The sequence below is a fragment of the Talpa occidentalis genome, unplaced genomic scaffold, assembly GCF_014898055.3.
Source record: "Talpa occidentalis isolate TD23 unplaced genomic scaffold, MPIMG_talOcc4v2.1, whole genome shotgun sequence".
NCBI classification, from domain to species: domain Eukaryota; kingdom Metazoa; phylum Chordata; class Mammalia; order Eulipotyphla; family Talpidae; genus Talpa; species Talpa occidentalis.
Window position 1 is genome coordinate 26,223,691 of NW_026555331.1, and position 15,872 is coordinate 26,239,562.

At 33.1% G+C, this 15,872-nt stretch overlaps 1 protein-coding gene across 7 annotated transcripts in view; it reads right to left on the reverse strand.

Annotated features, from left to right (window-relative positions):
• The window catches only part of OXR1 (oxidation resistance 1), a 285,034-nt gene that overhangs the window by 33,367 nt on the left and 235,795 nt on the right, over positions 1-15,872 (reverse strand). For 6 of the 7 annotated variants that reach the window (XM_054692036.1, XM_054692035.1, XM_037502800.2 and 3 more), the window contains 6 exons: positions 11,030-11,112; positions 9,788-9,895; positions 8,516-8,632; positions 7,974-8,123; positions 4,199-4,383; positions 205-956 (listed from right to left, as the gene is read on the reverse strand). In XM_054692036.1, coding sequence (XP_054548011.1) covers positions 205-956; positions 4,199-4,383; positions 7,974-8,123; positions 8,516-8,632; positions 9,788-9,895; positions 11,030-11,112 — 1,395 coding nt within the window. Of the gene's footprint in view, positions 1-204; positions 957-4,198; positions 4,384-7,973; positions 8,124-8,515; positions 8,633-9,787; positions 9,896-11,029; positions 11,113-11,202; positions 11,261-15,872 lie in introns of all 7 variants that reach the window. The other variant, XM_037502808.2, reaches the window with a different exon arrangement.

Here is a 15,872-nt window from a genome sequence, read left to right on the forward strand (position 1 = left end):
GGTGGAAAAGATGTGTACAATCCACTGTGGAATTAAAAAAAAAAAAAAGACATTAGAATCCAAAGAATATATAGTTACCCCAAGGGAAATATCAGTCAAAGGTCATTAGGTAATATTTCAGTGGCCTAAGGCCTTTTGAATCAGGGAGGAAAAAGGCAAACATGCAATAATATGTACTAACTTTATATACTCTATCCAACTTACCTTCTCTTTCTGCAGATGCTATTTTATGCTTAATTTCTTTTTGAGACACCTGTTGAATATTTTCCCTTTGTTGTTTAGTTTGTTGCATAGTATGAGTTTTCCAGAGTTTCCGTAGCTCTTCTACTTCTGTCTCTGAGTCCTGATTTTGATCCCTTCCTTGTTTGGCTTTGTGGACAGTTAGTTTTTGTTTGAATTCTGTTGCTTCTCCACAAGGCGTATTTTCTTGTATAGCCTCTTCCTGGTGTGATGAATTCTCATTAAGAAAATCCTGGTCTGTGTTACCTTTCATACTTATACTTCTTTCTTTAAGGTTTGATATTTCTTGTAAATTTTCTGTAGCCTGACCTCCTTCCTTAGTGGCCATTTCAAGATTATTTATATCAGTTTTATGAGGAAGAGTTCCAACTTCATTTGTAGAATGTCCAGATTTTAAGTGATTAGGAAGACCAGAAGACTCTGATGTAACTGCCAAACATTCTACTCCAGTCTGACTGACAGTCTTCACAGATTCTGATGACGTACCAGATGATTTATCTTGTCGCAACTCATCTGACGAGATAAGCTCCTCTCGAATAGGGGAGAGTTCTGATTCTGTGAACACATCTTCAGAAAGAGACTCCTCTGTGCTCCTAGGAGCAGTGCTGGCACTATCATTACCTGCATCACGGATTCTTGAGTCTATTTCATCAGCATTACCTCTTGTAATTTTCTTTAAATGGCAGAAGTCTCTTTCTGAAAATTGATCTAGCTCTCTGTTAGCAAAAAAAAGTAAAAGTTGTTAGACTTTTAACATTGTTTAATTGCTTATATCATTTCCCACAAAACACTGAATATCACTAAAAAGACTTAAAGGATGTAGCATCTATCTCTTAACAGCATTATCAAAAATTTGACTTACTGGTATAAGCAACAATCAAGTTTTTGCACTAATTGTTTACAATCTGGGAAACATAAATGTAAGATTTCCTGAAGTAATCTACTTAAAGATTAAGTTAATGACCTAAGTTTTGGATGAAAATATAATTCTAAACTAAAATTTAGTCACTGCCAGGAAAATGAAAAATAAGCTTAGATAAAATCTGATTAAATTTTTAAATGCCTTAATAAAGTAAAAATACACTAATATTATACCTAGGTGCACATACATGTGCACACATATAAATATACATACATACAGTTTATTTATAGCTAAACAAAGATTAAAATATATGTCTCAAAGGTAAAGCGAAAACCAACTTGAACAAAACTAAAGCAAAAGTACTGCGAGGAATTCTCCAGGCTACCATAACAACTCTTAATAACAGTTCTGAGAGAATTTGTCAGCTAGAGAGTTTCGATATTAGGTAGCTGAATGTTTCAAAGTTACATGTAGATCTCCATATTTAAAAGCAATTGTATATGTAAGCACTTAACGTTAAAAATTAGATAGTTTAAGTTCTGGGAACTCAAGAAAAACATCTATAGCATAAAATACAATTCAGTAACTTAAAATGATAGTTAAAAGTAGTCTGTTATAAATAGAAACTGCATGAATTTCTAGTAGGAAAAACATTAACAATGCCAGCATGAAATCAGAAAAGATTGAGTGCAAGTTAACACAAAATAATTGGCTGTGGATGGTGAAGTTAGAGAACTCTTCTACTCTTTGGTATTTTTAAAATTTTCTATAATGAGTACATGTAATTTTTATAACTAGGATAAGTAAAATTTATTTTTTTAAATATTAATTATTTGAAGTCCAAATCATATTTGTGACTCCCGCGCCCTCTAATTCACCTTGATAAAACCAGCATTTACTTTGTACTATTAAATGTATAATAATGCCATCTACTGGTGAGACACTCAAAATGCATATGTAACATCTTAGAACTTGGCAATAGTTTTGAAAAATTATCTGTATGTTTAGTAAGATCCTTAGGTAAGAGATAAAAGCTAACAAACCTAATAGATAGTGCTAAAACCTATAGTTATTATTAAAGCTAGCAAACCTGACAGTGCTAATAACCAATATTTACAGTTAACTATATACCCTATAGTTATTAACTTTCAGTGTCAAAATGCTGAAAGACTACATATTACTTATGCCAACGATGCAGTTACTGTTCATTATGGCTCCAGAACATTATCTTTAAAATCAACTTCCAGCAGCATAATATAGAAGAAAACTAAACAAATCTTTTTTTTTTTTTTAAAGATTTATTTTATTTATGTTTATTTATTTATTTATACAAGCACTGGGTACAGTCAGAAGCGCGGGAGGGTGAGAGAATTCACCAGAGCCAGAGCGGGGAGCAGAACAGGCAGAAGGACCGAAGTACACTGCTGAGGGGAGCAGCGGGCGGCAGGAGAGGTCTGCGCGCCATGTGGGACCCTCCTCTGGTGGCCGGGGAGCAGCCGGGGATCGAACCGGCACTGCAGAGGCTGCGGGCAGCTTCGCAACCCAGCGCTCAACCGCTGCGCCACCGGGGAGGCCCGAAAACTAAACAAATCTTACACATCATTTTCGCCATCATGGTATTTCTTTGCAAAACCCCTTGCTTTTATCTGATTTGTTTGCAAAGAATGTTTTAAATCAAATCATAAGGCAGAAACTGAAAAACATTTCTTCTTGAAGGAAATTTTTTAAATGTCTGTATCAAATGCATGGTCTTTCCAGGTGACATTCTATATGATAAAACAGTGATTTCCAAATGGCGGAGTCCTACAGTATCCTTGGAAAATGGTTACGGCTCATTCAGCATAAGAGAAAATCAAATATCATAATCCAATGGAAAAGCAGGGCAAAAGAAAGTGAATCATAACAATGGCCAACTATATATATACGTACATGATAATTTTCTCTTAATCTTTCATTCTACCTTTTCCTTATCCCTCCATCCAATCCAATAATCCTTATTTGTTGAAACTGACATTAGATGATGATACATAAAAGAGCAGACAACAGTATGTCCTAGAAATTATCTACACCTCTAAAGATGGGCTCAATGCCAAAATAATATCTAATGGATGAAACGTATTCATCTATTGGATGAAATGTATTTAAAGTCTCCATTATTTATTCTATCACCGATAACGTAACAATTCAATTAGTCTACCTCAGAAACAAAAACAATTTGCTTTTCTTATCCTCTGATGAATGTAGTTCTGTTCTACAGGGTTAACTTTAAAATAGCTATCATCATCTCCATAGGCTAAAAAGGGATATAAATCTCAATATTTATAAAGACAGTTTTTAAACCATATGAAGGATGGAGTTATTTTCTATTGTATACTTTCTACTTCTTCCTTCCACTGTATACTTATCTTTTACCTCCTTTTATTTCTTATCCCTTTTTTCCCGCTCTGGTCATTCCTTTGTCTAAACACATTACTTTCAAAGGCTCTAACAACTTGTACATGGTTTCAAACCTGTTCTATCATACAAATATCCTAGACAGTATATTCCAAGGTTAACTATATAAATTTGTGCAATTTGCGATGTCTTCTCTCTTCTATAATTTTCCTGAGAGAGAAGGGTGCAGGCATATAAATTTAGAAATAAAAAGAAGAGACAATGCTGTGGCTATAGTGATGTCAGGCCTTTGCTCACCTGGCCTCCCTCAAATCCCTCATCCAATCCTTTAGACACTTCTGAAGAAAATTTAAAAATTAGCTTTAATTACTTACGTAACATAAAATTATTCAGAGAAATACCCTAGTGTTTTAATGCTTCATCTTAATGCCTAAAAACTGCTAACATTGCATTAAATAAGTACTATAGGTTAATTTTAAATACGTGATTATCTAACCAAATATACAAATGTAAATCTAAAACAATTCCTAATTACTCTAGGTACATTGGTAATATCTTTTCAATACTACATATACTTTGTTTCATTTATCGATAATGTAGAAAGAACTAAAGTAAAACTAATAAAATATACTTCAGAGTATTAGACCAGAGTGAACTATCCAGATGCAATAAAATTGCAAATGAGTAAAATACCACTCTTACATGGGTAAGGACTCCTTTATTTTGCTATCCAAAATCTCTTTGTACATTGCAGCTGACATCACCTCTTCCATTGGACACATGATGCCATATTCCTCACAGCCATTTTCTTGAACCAAGGGGTCAGTTTTATGAGGATCAAACATTATATTATTTGGTGTAACTAGCAGCACACCACTGACTGTGCCCTAAGATGAGAAAAGAAAATAATGTTTAATCTTAAAAGTTTAAATTTTCAAAAAGTACTCTAGCTATTTTTACTACTTTTCTTCAGATGTCAGACCATCAACTAAATATAAAAGACTTATATTCAAACTCTGGCATTCTCATGAAAAATTTTTTAAGTAAAATCCAAATTTTCCCAGTAAATTCTCCTCTTTAGAAGAGGCAAAATACAAAAGATATCATAGTCACCCTAAAACAATAGAGGAATTTAAATTTGCAGCTCAGTAAAATACTGAGTTATATCCAAAAAATAATTCAGTTGTGCAAGAAAGGAATGCAAAAAGTCCTGAAAAGCTTAATTTTTACTTAATTTGCATATACTGCTTCCTATGTTGCTTCTTCACTATAGGTATCAAATGTAGTTTCATGTACACATGGCAGGTTTAATAAATAATGTGTTGATAATTCAATAGATTATGGAAGTACAATAGTATAATTTTTTAAAAATATGTTTTAAAAAAATCTGTTTTCCCTGCCTACAATGGAGCCTTGGGCAAGTCAAGCCTCAGGCACTCAGTTTCTTCATTTGCTAAATTAGGTAAATTCAATGACTTCTAGGGTACACTGTAAGCAATTTAATTGTGAAAAGCTATGAAATTTTAAATATATTTTTACAAATAGCAATATTTACAAAGAGTCCACTACTCTTATTTTATAAATGGACAAACGAAAGTCCACAGGAAGCCAATTTCATTAATATTGGTTAATATTTTTTGCATGCTTTGGATATGTTTTTATCTTCACAATTATAACTCTGAGTACACTGATGAGGAAACTAAGGTTAAGAAACGTTAAGAACATGATTTAAATAATAAATAACATAATTAATAAATGGTGGAATCAAGATTCAAAATCCAGGTACAATCCCTGCCTTTTACTATAATCCCTCTGCATCTAAGTCACAAATTAAAATCACTCCAACTCAAGTCCTAATTATTTAGTCCCATTTTTTATCTCAGTTTAACTCCAATAACACTATATTTAAGTGCAAAAATGACAAAAATCTAAAAATAAACCAAATAATTACTCAAAGTTGTCTTTTTCTCTGAAGCCAGTAACAAAAAGAAAAATTAAATCCTGCTTGGTTTGATATCACACTGTCCTGTCCTTCCAATTTCCATATTTAGCTCTGTGAATTTATCTGGCTAAATTTCATTTTATTTTTATTGAGGTAACAGACCAGGATCATACCTCTTCAGATGCAAGTCACCACACCCAACACCAAATCACTCAGATTCATAGTCCTCCATCATAGTCCATTTGGCTCCCTACCCCTTTTGCTCTCCACCCTTCCCTTCCTCCTCAGGTAGTTTAAATGTAAAAACTCAGAGCAGATAATACTACTATTAAAAATGAGAAAGTAAAAATAGAAAATTCTACTAAAAATGGTCATCCCATCAAATTAGAAAAAGCTATTGCAGATATTCAAGATAATAAAACATGCTTATCACTTATAGTAATTGCAAGCAATATTGGAGAGAAGAATGTGTGTGTGCATGTGTACACACACATACTTTCTGGTGAGAAAAAGAGAATCAATTTGAAACTGAATAATGTGTCTTTTAGTTCAGATAATTAACTAACTAAGGAATAACTTTATACAAACCACAACCTAGTCATCTTTTGATCAATATTTTAAATAGATTCAAATGCATCAGTTTGTATTCCTGGATCACACACCAACTCAAGTCAATGAGAGATGGTAAAGTGTCGTGTAAGGACATTTACATTGTCAGGGGAAGTGCAAGAGATAGGTAATTGAAAGTAGAGTGTATACAGTGTAACAAACCATAAAAACTTCCAATCTTTCTCTGTCTCACCTTCTCAACTTAATTTGAGAAATAAATTTAAATAACCTATAAAGATTAAGGAAACCTCATTCTTGATTTTTATAAATTCCACGTGAGCTTTAGTGGTAAATGGTGGTATAATATTTGGTTCACTCACATATTACATTTATATTTATCACTTTTACATAAAAAAAACTGATTATAAGGTATACATGACAGAAAAGTTCAGTGTAATGGTAAGTGCTGTAAAGTCACTACATATGCTAATACTATAGTCTTAATAGTGTAACCAAAGAAATCATTTGGAAAGACTCTCAAAATGGTACTTCTACTTCTTAGATGAGAAGGCACTTAAAGCTCTACACCTTAAAATGGCATTGATAAATTTGCTAATGTTACTTTCCAGGAATCCACACTTATACACTACTACTTAAAAGCTAAACTATATTATTCTAGCTGCTTTTCCTGTACAAAAAAAAAAGAGAGGAACAAATACTTGAAGAAATATAGCTAAAAATTTTCAAATTTGATAAAAACTGGAAACAAATACCAAGAAACTGAGTGAAACCCAAGCAGAACAAATAAGAAAAATACACCAGACACATCATAATCAAATTGTTCACAGTCTGTGTTATAGAGAGTACTTTAAATGTAACAACTGAAGGAAACAATGTTTTGTACAGAATACGAAATATAAAAATAATAGAAAACTTCTCTTCAGAAACAGTTTAAGTCAGAAAACAGCAGAGTGCTAAAGAAGCATCTTAAAAGTTCAGAAAGAAAAAAGAAAGCCCTGTCCACCTAAAATTCAATGCCCAATGATAACTTTCAAAAGTAAAATGTCAAAAGTATAACGATAGTGAATACGTTTATGAAAAGATTCTCAATATCAAAAGTCATTAGGAAAATGCAAATTAAAACAGAGCTACCAGAAAAGACCAATTAGCATAGTGAAAATATAAAACACTGACAGCACTGAATGTTGGCAAGTTGTAGACTAGCAACTCTCTTCATTGGTGGTAGAAATGCTAAATAGTATAGTCACTTTGGAGGACAATTTAGTAATTTCTTACAAAGCTAAATGTAGCATAGAATGCAGCAATCTAATACATGATCTAGCAATCATACTCCATAGTATTTACCCCCCAAAAAATAAAAATATATTTCTACACCAAACTTGCATATGAATGTTTATAGCAGGTGTTTTACTAGGTGCCCAAACTTGAAAGCAACCAAGATGTCTTTCAATAGATGAATGGATAAACTGTGGTACATCTATAAAATGAAAATATTATTCAGCAATAAGAAAGGTATTGTCAAGCCACAAAATAAATGTGTATTTGGAAACTGTGAACTTAGTAACATTTCCTGAAAATTTCTTTTTCCCATAAAGAAGTAATAGGGCTACCTATTTTACAGGATTATTTTAACTTGATAAAATGACATGTCATAAAGTTTCTGGCATATAGTAGATATTCTATAAATAGTAGTTATCTCCCTATTTATGTGTGGTCATTTTATATCAGTTTTTAAAAAAATCTACAAAAAAAACAAATGAGCTGTACCTTATTTAGCAATGATTCAGATCACCAGACTATAAGATACATGCAAGGTCTAGAATAAACTTATAGTTTCACCAATACATTTTTTAAACATTCAATTATTTGCTGATGTTACTGACTTAAAATGTAAATGTCAAGCTGTCAAAATTCAGTAATAAATAAATCATGATTAAAAGCTTTTTCCTAAAAATTATTTATTACCTTGCCACAGGTAACATATTTACAATTAATTTTAAGAAATTTCTCAGTAAATGCTTCTTCCTCTTCAGAAGTTGAAGATACAACTCGCGCAGGCCGAATACCAGTAAAAGTAGATGGAGTTGGTTCTTTTGGGTGGACTACATCAGGATTCTTAAAAAAAAAAAAGATACTTCAGAGAACTAAGTAAGTACATTAAAGTCAAATGAATAGCCTGCACCAAGAAATATAATTCCTTCTAATTACAATCAGGAAATCAGTCTAAAATATTATGTAAAGTAAGCTAGGAATGGCACTTAAAAAAAAAAACAAACATTCAATGAAGAGCTCTAACAGTCTGAATTTATATTTTTAATGAGTTTTATTTTTTATTTATTTTTTTTAAAATGAGTTTTAAACTGGTGTGCATGTATTCATTTGGAGAAGTCTGAGAACTATGTCCCTTGTAATCTAACTTTGCATGCGTGAGTGCTCACACAGAAAACTCTCTCTCACATACAATGAAATTTTTTCATAGCTATTTTCTGGAAAGTAGGGACACTTACAGTGGTAGTCTTATCAAATTCAGCCTCAGATGATGTTGGTGACAGAGGACTTATGGGACTTAGAGATGGAGAGCTCTCAACACTGGAGACATATTCAGGATCAGGAACATATAAAACCTGTAAAAAATCATTCACACAAAAATTCAGTCAAACTAAAATTTTAGTAGTCAGAAGATCTTTTATAAGTTCCATGACCTTCTGCAGTAAATAGAAAAAAACAAAAATGTTTTGATTTTAAAGAATATGTATTGTCATAATTCCTACACTGTAAAAAAAAAAGTATTCAAATTAATTTAGATTAGTTTGATAATTCTCATAAACCGTGGGTATATATATATATTTTTTAAAGATTTATTTATTTATTTATACAAGCAGTGGGCACAGTCAGAAGCGCGGGAGGGTGAGAGAATTCACCAGAGCCAGAGCAGGGAGCAGAACAGGCAGAAGGACCGAAGCACACTGCTGAGGGGAGCAGTGGGCGGCAGGTCTCCGCGCCATGTGAGACCCTCGCCAGCGGCTCAGGATCAAACTGGTGCTGCAGAGGCTGCAGACAGCTTCGGGCAGCTTCGCAGTCCAGTGCTCAACTGCTGCGCCACCAGAGGAGGCCCTACCGTGGGTATATTTTTAAAGGCAATCTAGCCATAGCAAAATTTTGTATACTTTCACTCAGCAAATTTACTTCTAAGACTTTAGTCTACAAAAATACCAACATAAGAAAAAGAGATAGGTACAAGTGTTTACTACAACAATATTTACAATAGTAAAAGAGAAAAAAAAAAAAACAGTTTAAAGCTTTTGTGACTAATCTACAACAATATATTGCAATATTATACAAATGAACAAGTGTGAAATCACATTGTGTTTAAATTGAACATTCACTAAATATCAAGTTAAATTAAAAAAAAAAGAGTAAGAGTAAAGATTAGACTTTCTGGAAAAGATACAAATTGGTAACTGAGGTTGCTTCTGGAAAAGGAATTGAGATAGAATACTTACCTTTAAAAATGTTTGGACTTTTTATCATGTACATGTACTGCTTTATATATTTTTGAAAGTTCTTTAAATCTACATTTGAAAAGATAATTCACATTTTTTCGATATTTATTAAGAAAAATTCATATGTATATAAGTAATAGTTAATTTTCTCTTTTAGAGTCAATAAGACTTAAAGAATGCATACAATTATTCTTCTCAATGTTTCAATATTTTAAACTATATTGCAATGGAAACTTCTATATATTAAAATACCAATGCATAAAAAAAAAAAGATACCTGTCCAGTAACCACTGCTCGGGAGAATAACTTATTTAATTGAACAAGTTCGTTGGGTGTTGTATCAAATTTCAGGGCTATACTATTCAAAGAATCCCTCGATTCAACCTGTTTAAAAGAAAAAAAAATTATTTTAATCTGTTTAGACAAAAACTAAACTATTAGCAAAGTGAGAAGGAAGGATAATGGACTGCGGGTGTCTTGGTGGTGGGTGAGACATGGTAACATACACCTGAAGGGGGTGATCCTAGATCTCTATTTCATATACAAAGTTTTAAATCAAAGTTACTTTAATTAAAAAAAATTAAAAATTGTATGAATTTAGACTTACAATGGTAATACAGAACTATAAAGACAAGAAAGAAACTCGAAAAACAATCTAAAAAAGAAAGATTACCTAGAAATGATCACAAAAAGACAATAGAGGGACATAATTTCTCAATAATTTCTTTAAAGATTCATGGAAGGTAAGATTCAAACCAAGTATAAGGTTTCATGATAACACAAATGCATATATTGTTCAAAAATGCTATCTTATTAATGTTATTATAACATTAAAAAACACAAAACAACATAAAATTAAGTTCAGTTAAAAAATTATAGCATGTGAATATTGTCCACAGAATATTTACATTTAATCAAATAAGCAGCACACCACAGTCTAAAGTAGTTTTCTTACTTCAGCTTCCCACAGTACCCAGAAATGTGAAAAATTCACTGCAGGGAGATATGAGGGTCATTTCAAGAACATAGAAAAAAAGCTCTTTTTTCAGAGCTGAAGAAATTTAGCTATAAATTAGTATAAATAATCTAATGTGAGAGGTTAATGTGGAAGATTAATATCAATTTACCTTTTAAATAGTTTATCTCATTATCATTATCTTTATCGCTGCTGGGAACCTGATTTTCACATTTTTAAAAATGCAAATATTTTCCTAAAAGCCTAACTTAATAAAAATTATTATAGCACAATAACACTGACTCCCAGTAAACTGGAATCTATACTAAATTAAATTTGGTAAAATTGCTATCTTTGTAATATAATAAAATATCTTTATAAGGAAAGGAATCCTAAAATGCAATTAGGAACTTACGACTTATTAAGAAAAGTTGCTGAAAGTGAAGTACAGCTTTTAAAATAGGAAGTTAACAATCTTTGTCTTATTTATAGTATAAACAAAGAATGTCCTTTTTAAGACTATTACAAAGATAAGTCAGTTTTTTCAAAAGCAAATAACTTACGGTATATTCAATAGTTCCTTTAGGTTTCTGAAAAGACATTCGTCTCCCGTCTTTCTTGTCTAGGGTCTTCTTTTGGCCAGTGTCTGGAAAAAATTAGGTAAAAATCCTATTAAATTCATCTTCCTTTTAGAGCAATGTCAAGGACTATTAAATAGAGCTCACTGGGAACTTACCTAGTTCACTAGTAATACAGCTTGCTGCCCAGGTTTCTTTGCTCCAAAAGATAAGCAACTAGCAAAAAATGCTTTAGAAATTGACCAGTAGGAATTGAAACAGTGTAGTAATTGAAAGCAATTCAAAATATAAGTAAGTGGGAGAGAAAGGAAGTTATTGAAAAATGATTATGAATCATGTCTTTCAACACATCTAGCCTGATTATAAGATCTATTATTTTTATTACTATTATTTTATTATTACTATGATTATTACTACCAGTAATTCAAGTCTGAAAAATGTAACTAATAGTCCTTACACACTCACAAAATCTATAATTCTGTAATTAAAGATAGTCTTCTTTATGGAATTGTTTTAAATTATTAAGTTCCTTATTTACACACCTTGAAGAAAATTAAGATAGTCTTTCATATATAAACACACTTCAAGGCATTTCATTTCAGATAAAGTACCAACTATTTTTCAATTGCTTATTAAATATTTCACTTAAATATGTCATTATCATTCCATATCAATTAAATTCTACTTCAGTGATAACATTCTCATCTATATCTCAGTGAATTGATAAAATGTCACTCCATTTGAAACATTTAAAAATTATTAAAATCAATCTCTAAAAAACTAATAAAAGAAATTAGATAGCAAATACAACAAAATGTTCAATTCATCCCTCATCATTTTTCATGATTAAAACTATAGTTTTCAAAGAAAAATTAATTCCTCTAACCCAAATTGCCTAAAAAATATTTACACCACTCTACCTCTAGCCACCTTAATTGACAATTGACCATACTAGTTTATTCTTATGTACCTAATTAGCTCACTTGGGTTAGTAGTTCTAATGAAGTGTGAAAAAAATAATAATATTTTTAATCATCTGAATCCCAAAAATAGTTACACTGCAATGCTTAAAACAAACAAAAACTGTCTTAAAACCTTCTTGACCACCTAGTCTGACCCGGTTCTCTGTCATTAATCACATAGTATCTTTGTCTCCTTCATAGTGATGGAGGACAAGAATAGAAAGACTGGAAAGGAGGTGCCTCAAGACCAGAACCTGACTCACAGGAAAGTGGGGGTTAGAGGGAAATAACATGACCATTAACCTAGCTGTAGAGGTTGTGACCCTAAGGTGCCAAGGCATGAGACCCAAGCAGGATCAGACTGCTGTAGGGAGTGGAGCAAAGACCTGACGGTAAAGATACAGAGATTGGGCCCATCCTGGAATCGCCGCTCCCCATCCTGGAATCTCCAGTCCCTTTTGGATTCTGCATGGTTATTCAAAATCAGCAACAAACTGGAGGCTCACAAGGAGTGACCCCTCCCAAACAGAAGAGGACAGTATCAGAGCAGTGTCTCCACAGGCTCGGGGCAGCACTCCCACTCCCCACCTGTGACTATGCTGGTGCCTCTTTTCACCAACTCTCTCCCTCTGCAGGGCAGCAGCCTCCTGCCTGCCCGTGACCTGTACTATGCTAGGGCTTCTCTTCACTGACCTCCCTCAGCGGAGGCTGCTCTCCTCAAGGCTGCCCGCCTGCAACCATGCAGGCCTCTCAGCAAACCTGTCCCTTTCCCTAATAAATCTGTTCTTTAAATATAATGACCATTTCAGTCTCGTGGAGAAACTCGCCTGGGGAACTCGCTGCGTGCCGCCAAACAGAAAGCTATGGTGACACCTTTCCCAGAGTGAACCCAAGGGCCCCGCACTAACTCCAGAAACCTCATCAGTAGCATTTGCAGTTTTAATTTTCTACTTATTTTAACTCTCTTTCACTAAAAATTTTAAGCTATAAAACGCCACACCTTTCTTGTTCCATAATGCCTCCTCAATGCCTAACAAAAAGGGCCTACATAAGGCAAACATTGAATTTGAATTAGCTAATGTTCTAAAACAACAACTGTAGCTAGAAAACCACAATTCTTATAGTGTCATTAATTTTCTGTAAAGAAGGAATTATGGTTCGTTTATTAAAACCACAGATAGACAGACTACTTGACTGTCCTAAATATTTAAAGAACACTTAAAATCTGAGGAGAAATAAAAGAGGAAAACGTGCATGGAAAAACAGACAAAAGGTATGGATCAGAAAATTCACAAGAAAATATAAAAATGCCTTTACTATACTGAGATAACATTTCTAATATATGAGAGATTGGTAAATGTTCAAAAGATATACCACATTCTGTTTGGATGTAGAAAAGGAGGCAATCTACATTTATGGTATAAATGCAAAATGTACACTTCTTGTGGAGAGGAGTATTATTTTTGCCTATCACTATATTCTATTTTCTTCCTCCACTGAAAAGCATATTTATTTATTTTAAAGATTTATTTATTCATGCATACAAGAACCAGGGTACAGGCCAGATGTGCAGGGGGGTGAGAAGATTCACCAGAGACAGAGCGGGGAACAGAACAGGCAGACTGACTGAAATACACTGCTGAGGGGAGCAGCAGGCGAGACAGGAGAGGTCTGCTGCGCCATGTGGGATTCTCGCCTGCCAGCCTGCATTGAACCTACGCTGCAGAGGCTGACTGCGGACAGCTCCACAGCACTGTGCCACCAGGGGAAGCCCTGTGCCAACCGCCTGTGCCACTAGGGGAAGCCCTAAAGAACATATTTAAATTTGTTATGATAAAACAAATTATTAAGACAACATTAAATAGTAATTTATATGTTATTTCGTGAACAGCAGAGGGAGCCAAATGGTTCCTATTTTGCAATTTAAACTTTGAAAATAATACAAAATACAATTACAGATTGCTTTTAACTGATAATATGCATCTCTCCTTAATTGATTTTAGGAATAGCCATTAGTCTACATTTACTTGCCTAAGAGTACCCTTTTCAATGTTTGTTTCATAATATCCCAAGAATTCATTAAAACATTTAATCACAGTGAAATGTGTAACTGCTCTATCATTTTCAAGAGTTCACCAAAGTAAGAAAACTAAAATACCAGCTTTCCACAGTTTAAAGCTTGACATGCACTGAAAATATTCACTTTCATAATTTCAAATGATAAAATATGGTGTAATAATTATTATAAAAAATAGTTTTTAATAACCATTGGTAAAACATTTACTCATAAAGATGAGTACCAGAGCACAATGAGATGATTCCCTCTATCATTATGAAAATATAATCACAATAATTTTTTTAAGATTTATTTATTTATACATAAAGAGCTGGGGTACAGGCCGGAGGTGTGGGGGGTGAGAGGATTCACCAGAGACAGAGTGGGGAACAGAACAGGCAGACTGACCAAAATACACTGCTGAGGGGGGCAGTGGGTGAGTCAGGAGAGGTCTGCTGTGCCATGTGGGTAGCTCCCTGGCTGAGGATCGAACTGGTGCTGCAGTGGCTGTGGATAGCTTCACAGAGCTGTGCTTAACCCTTTGCACCACCAGGGAGGCCCCTAATCACAATTATTGAGACTTGAAAGTAAACAAAGCTATTACCTAATCCAGTTTCTTACTTGCTATGTTTATAACAACCTTTCAAAGATAGCTAACAAATCTGAATCTAAATTTGCAGAAGGGAAAGAATCCTATTCCTCTTCCTCACAAAAGGTATTACAGTTTAGAAATATATACATATTTGTGGTTTATTTAGTAATCAAAACAATAGTTAACACCAAATATCTAGTACATCCAGGCATTGTATTATTTCACATTTATTATCATCTAGTTCATCAACTCTACAAAGTAGGCATCATTTTATGACCATTTTACAACTGAGAAAACTGAAGCAATTTTTGATAATTACAATTGGGGGAGAGTGTTAATGGTATCTAATGGGTAGAGGCCAAGGATGCTGCTAAAAATCTTGTGCTAACTAAACAAAAGCACACAACCGTCCCTACTCACCAAAGAATTATCTATCCCATAATATCAATATTGTCAAGGCTGAAATATATCCAGCAATTATTCATTATTTTTACTGATTTTATTAATCAGTAATTTTATTAATTACAGTATTGATGATATAATATTGATTTTATTGATTATAATATTATTTGTTAATTTTCCATCACCTCTCATTAATTTGGAAATTTTAACAATTCACTTAGTGGTCAGACTAGAGATTACAGCCTGAATTTCTGACTTATCGCAGTCTAATAATTAGTACTTTTATCTTCTTTCTGGACAATTCAACTTAAAAACTGTGTGCCCCTGCAAAGACTAATATGCATTAGTTATTACAGATTTTACTTTCATGTGTGTATAAAAAACAGTATATGACACTATTTTTCTAGACAATCAACATTTACTTTGCCCTCAGATTTATCAGTTTTATTATATGTCTGGGTAACTACACAGGAAACAGAGTTCTTAGTTGACAGGTACTTCCCCCTGCCTTTTTGTTTCCACAGCTTATTGAAAAAAATCTATTGTCAATCGTATTGCTACATCAATGACTACTTACTCTGATTACTTTATAAGATTTACCAGCTTTGGTGGAATTTGCACTGAATCCACAAAGCGTTTATAGGACTGTTTAAACCTGTGAATTACAGTATTTTATCAGTTTTGAAGTTTTCAGCCATTCTCTCTTTAAATGTTTCTGCCCCTGTTTCTCTCTCCTCTCCTTCCGGGACTCCACTATCCATAAGTAACAACTATTTAATGTAATCTTGTATAAAGTTTACCCTATATTTTCCATCC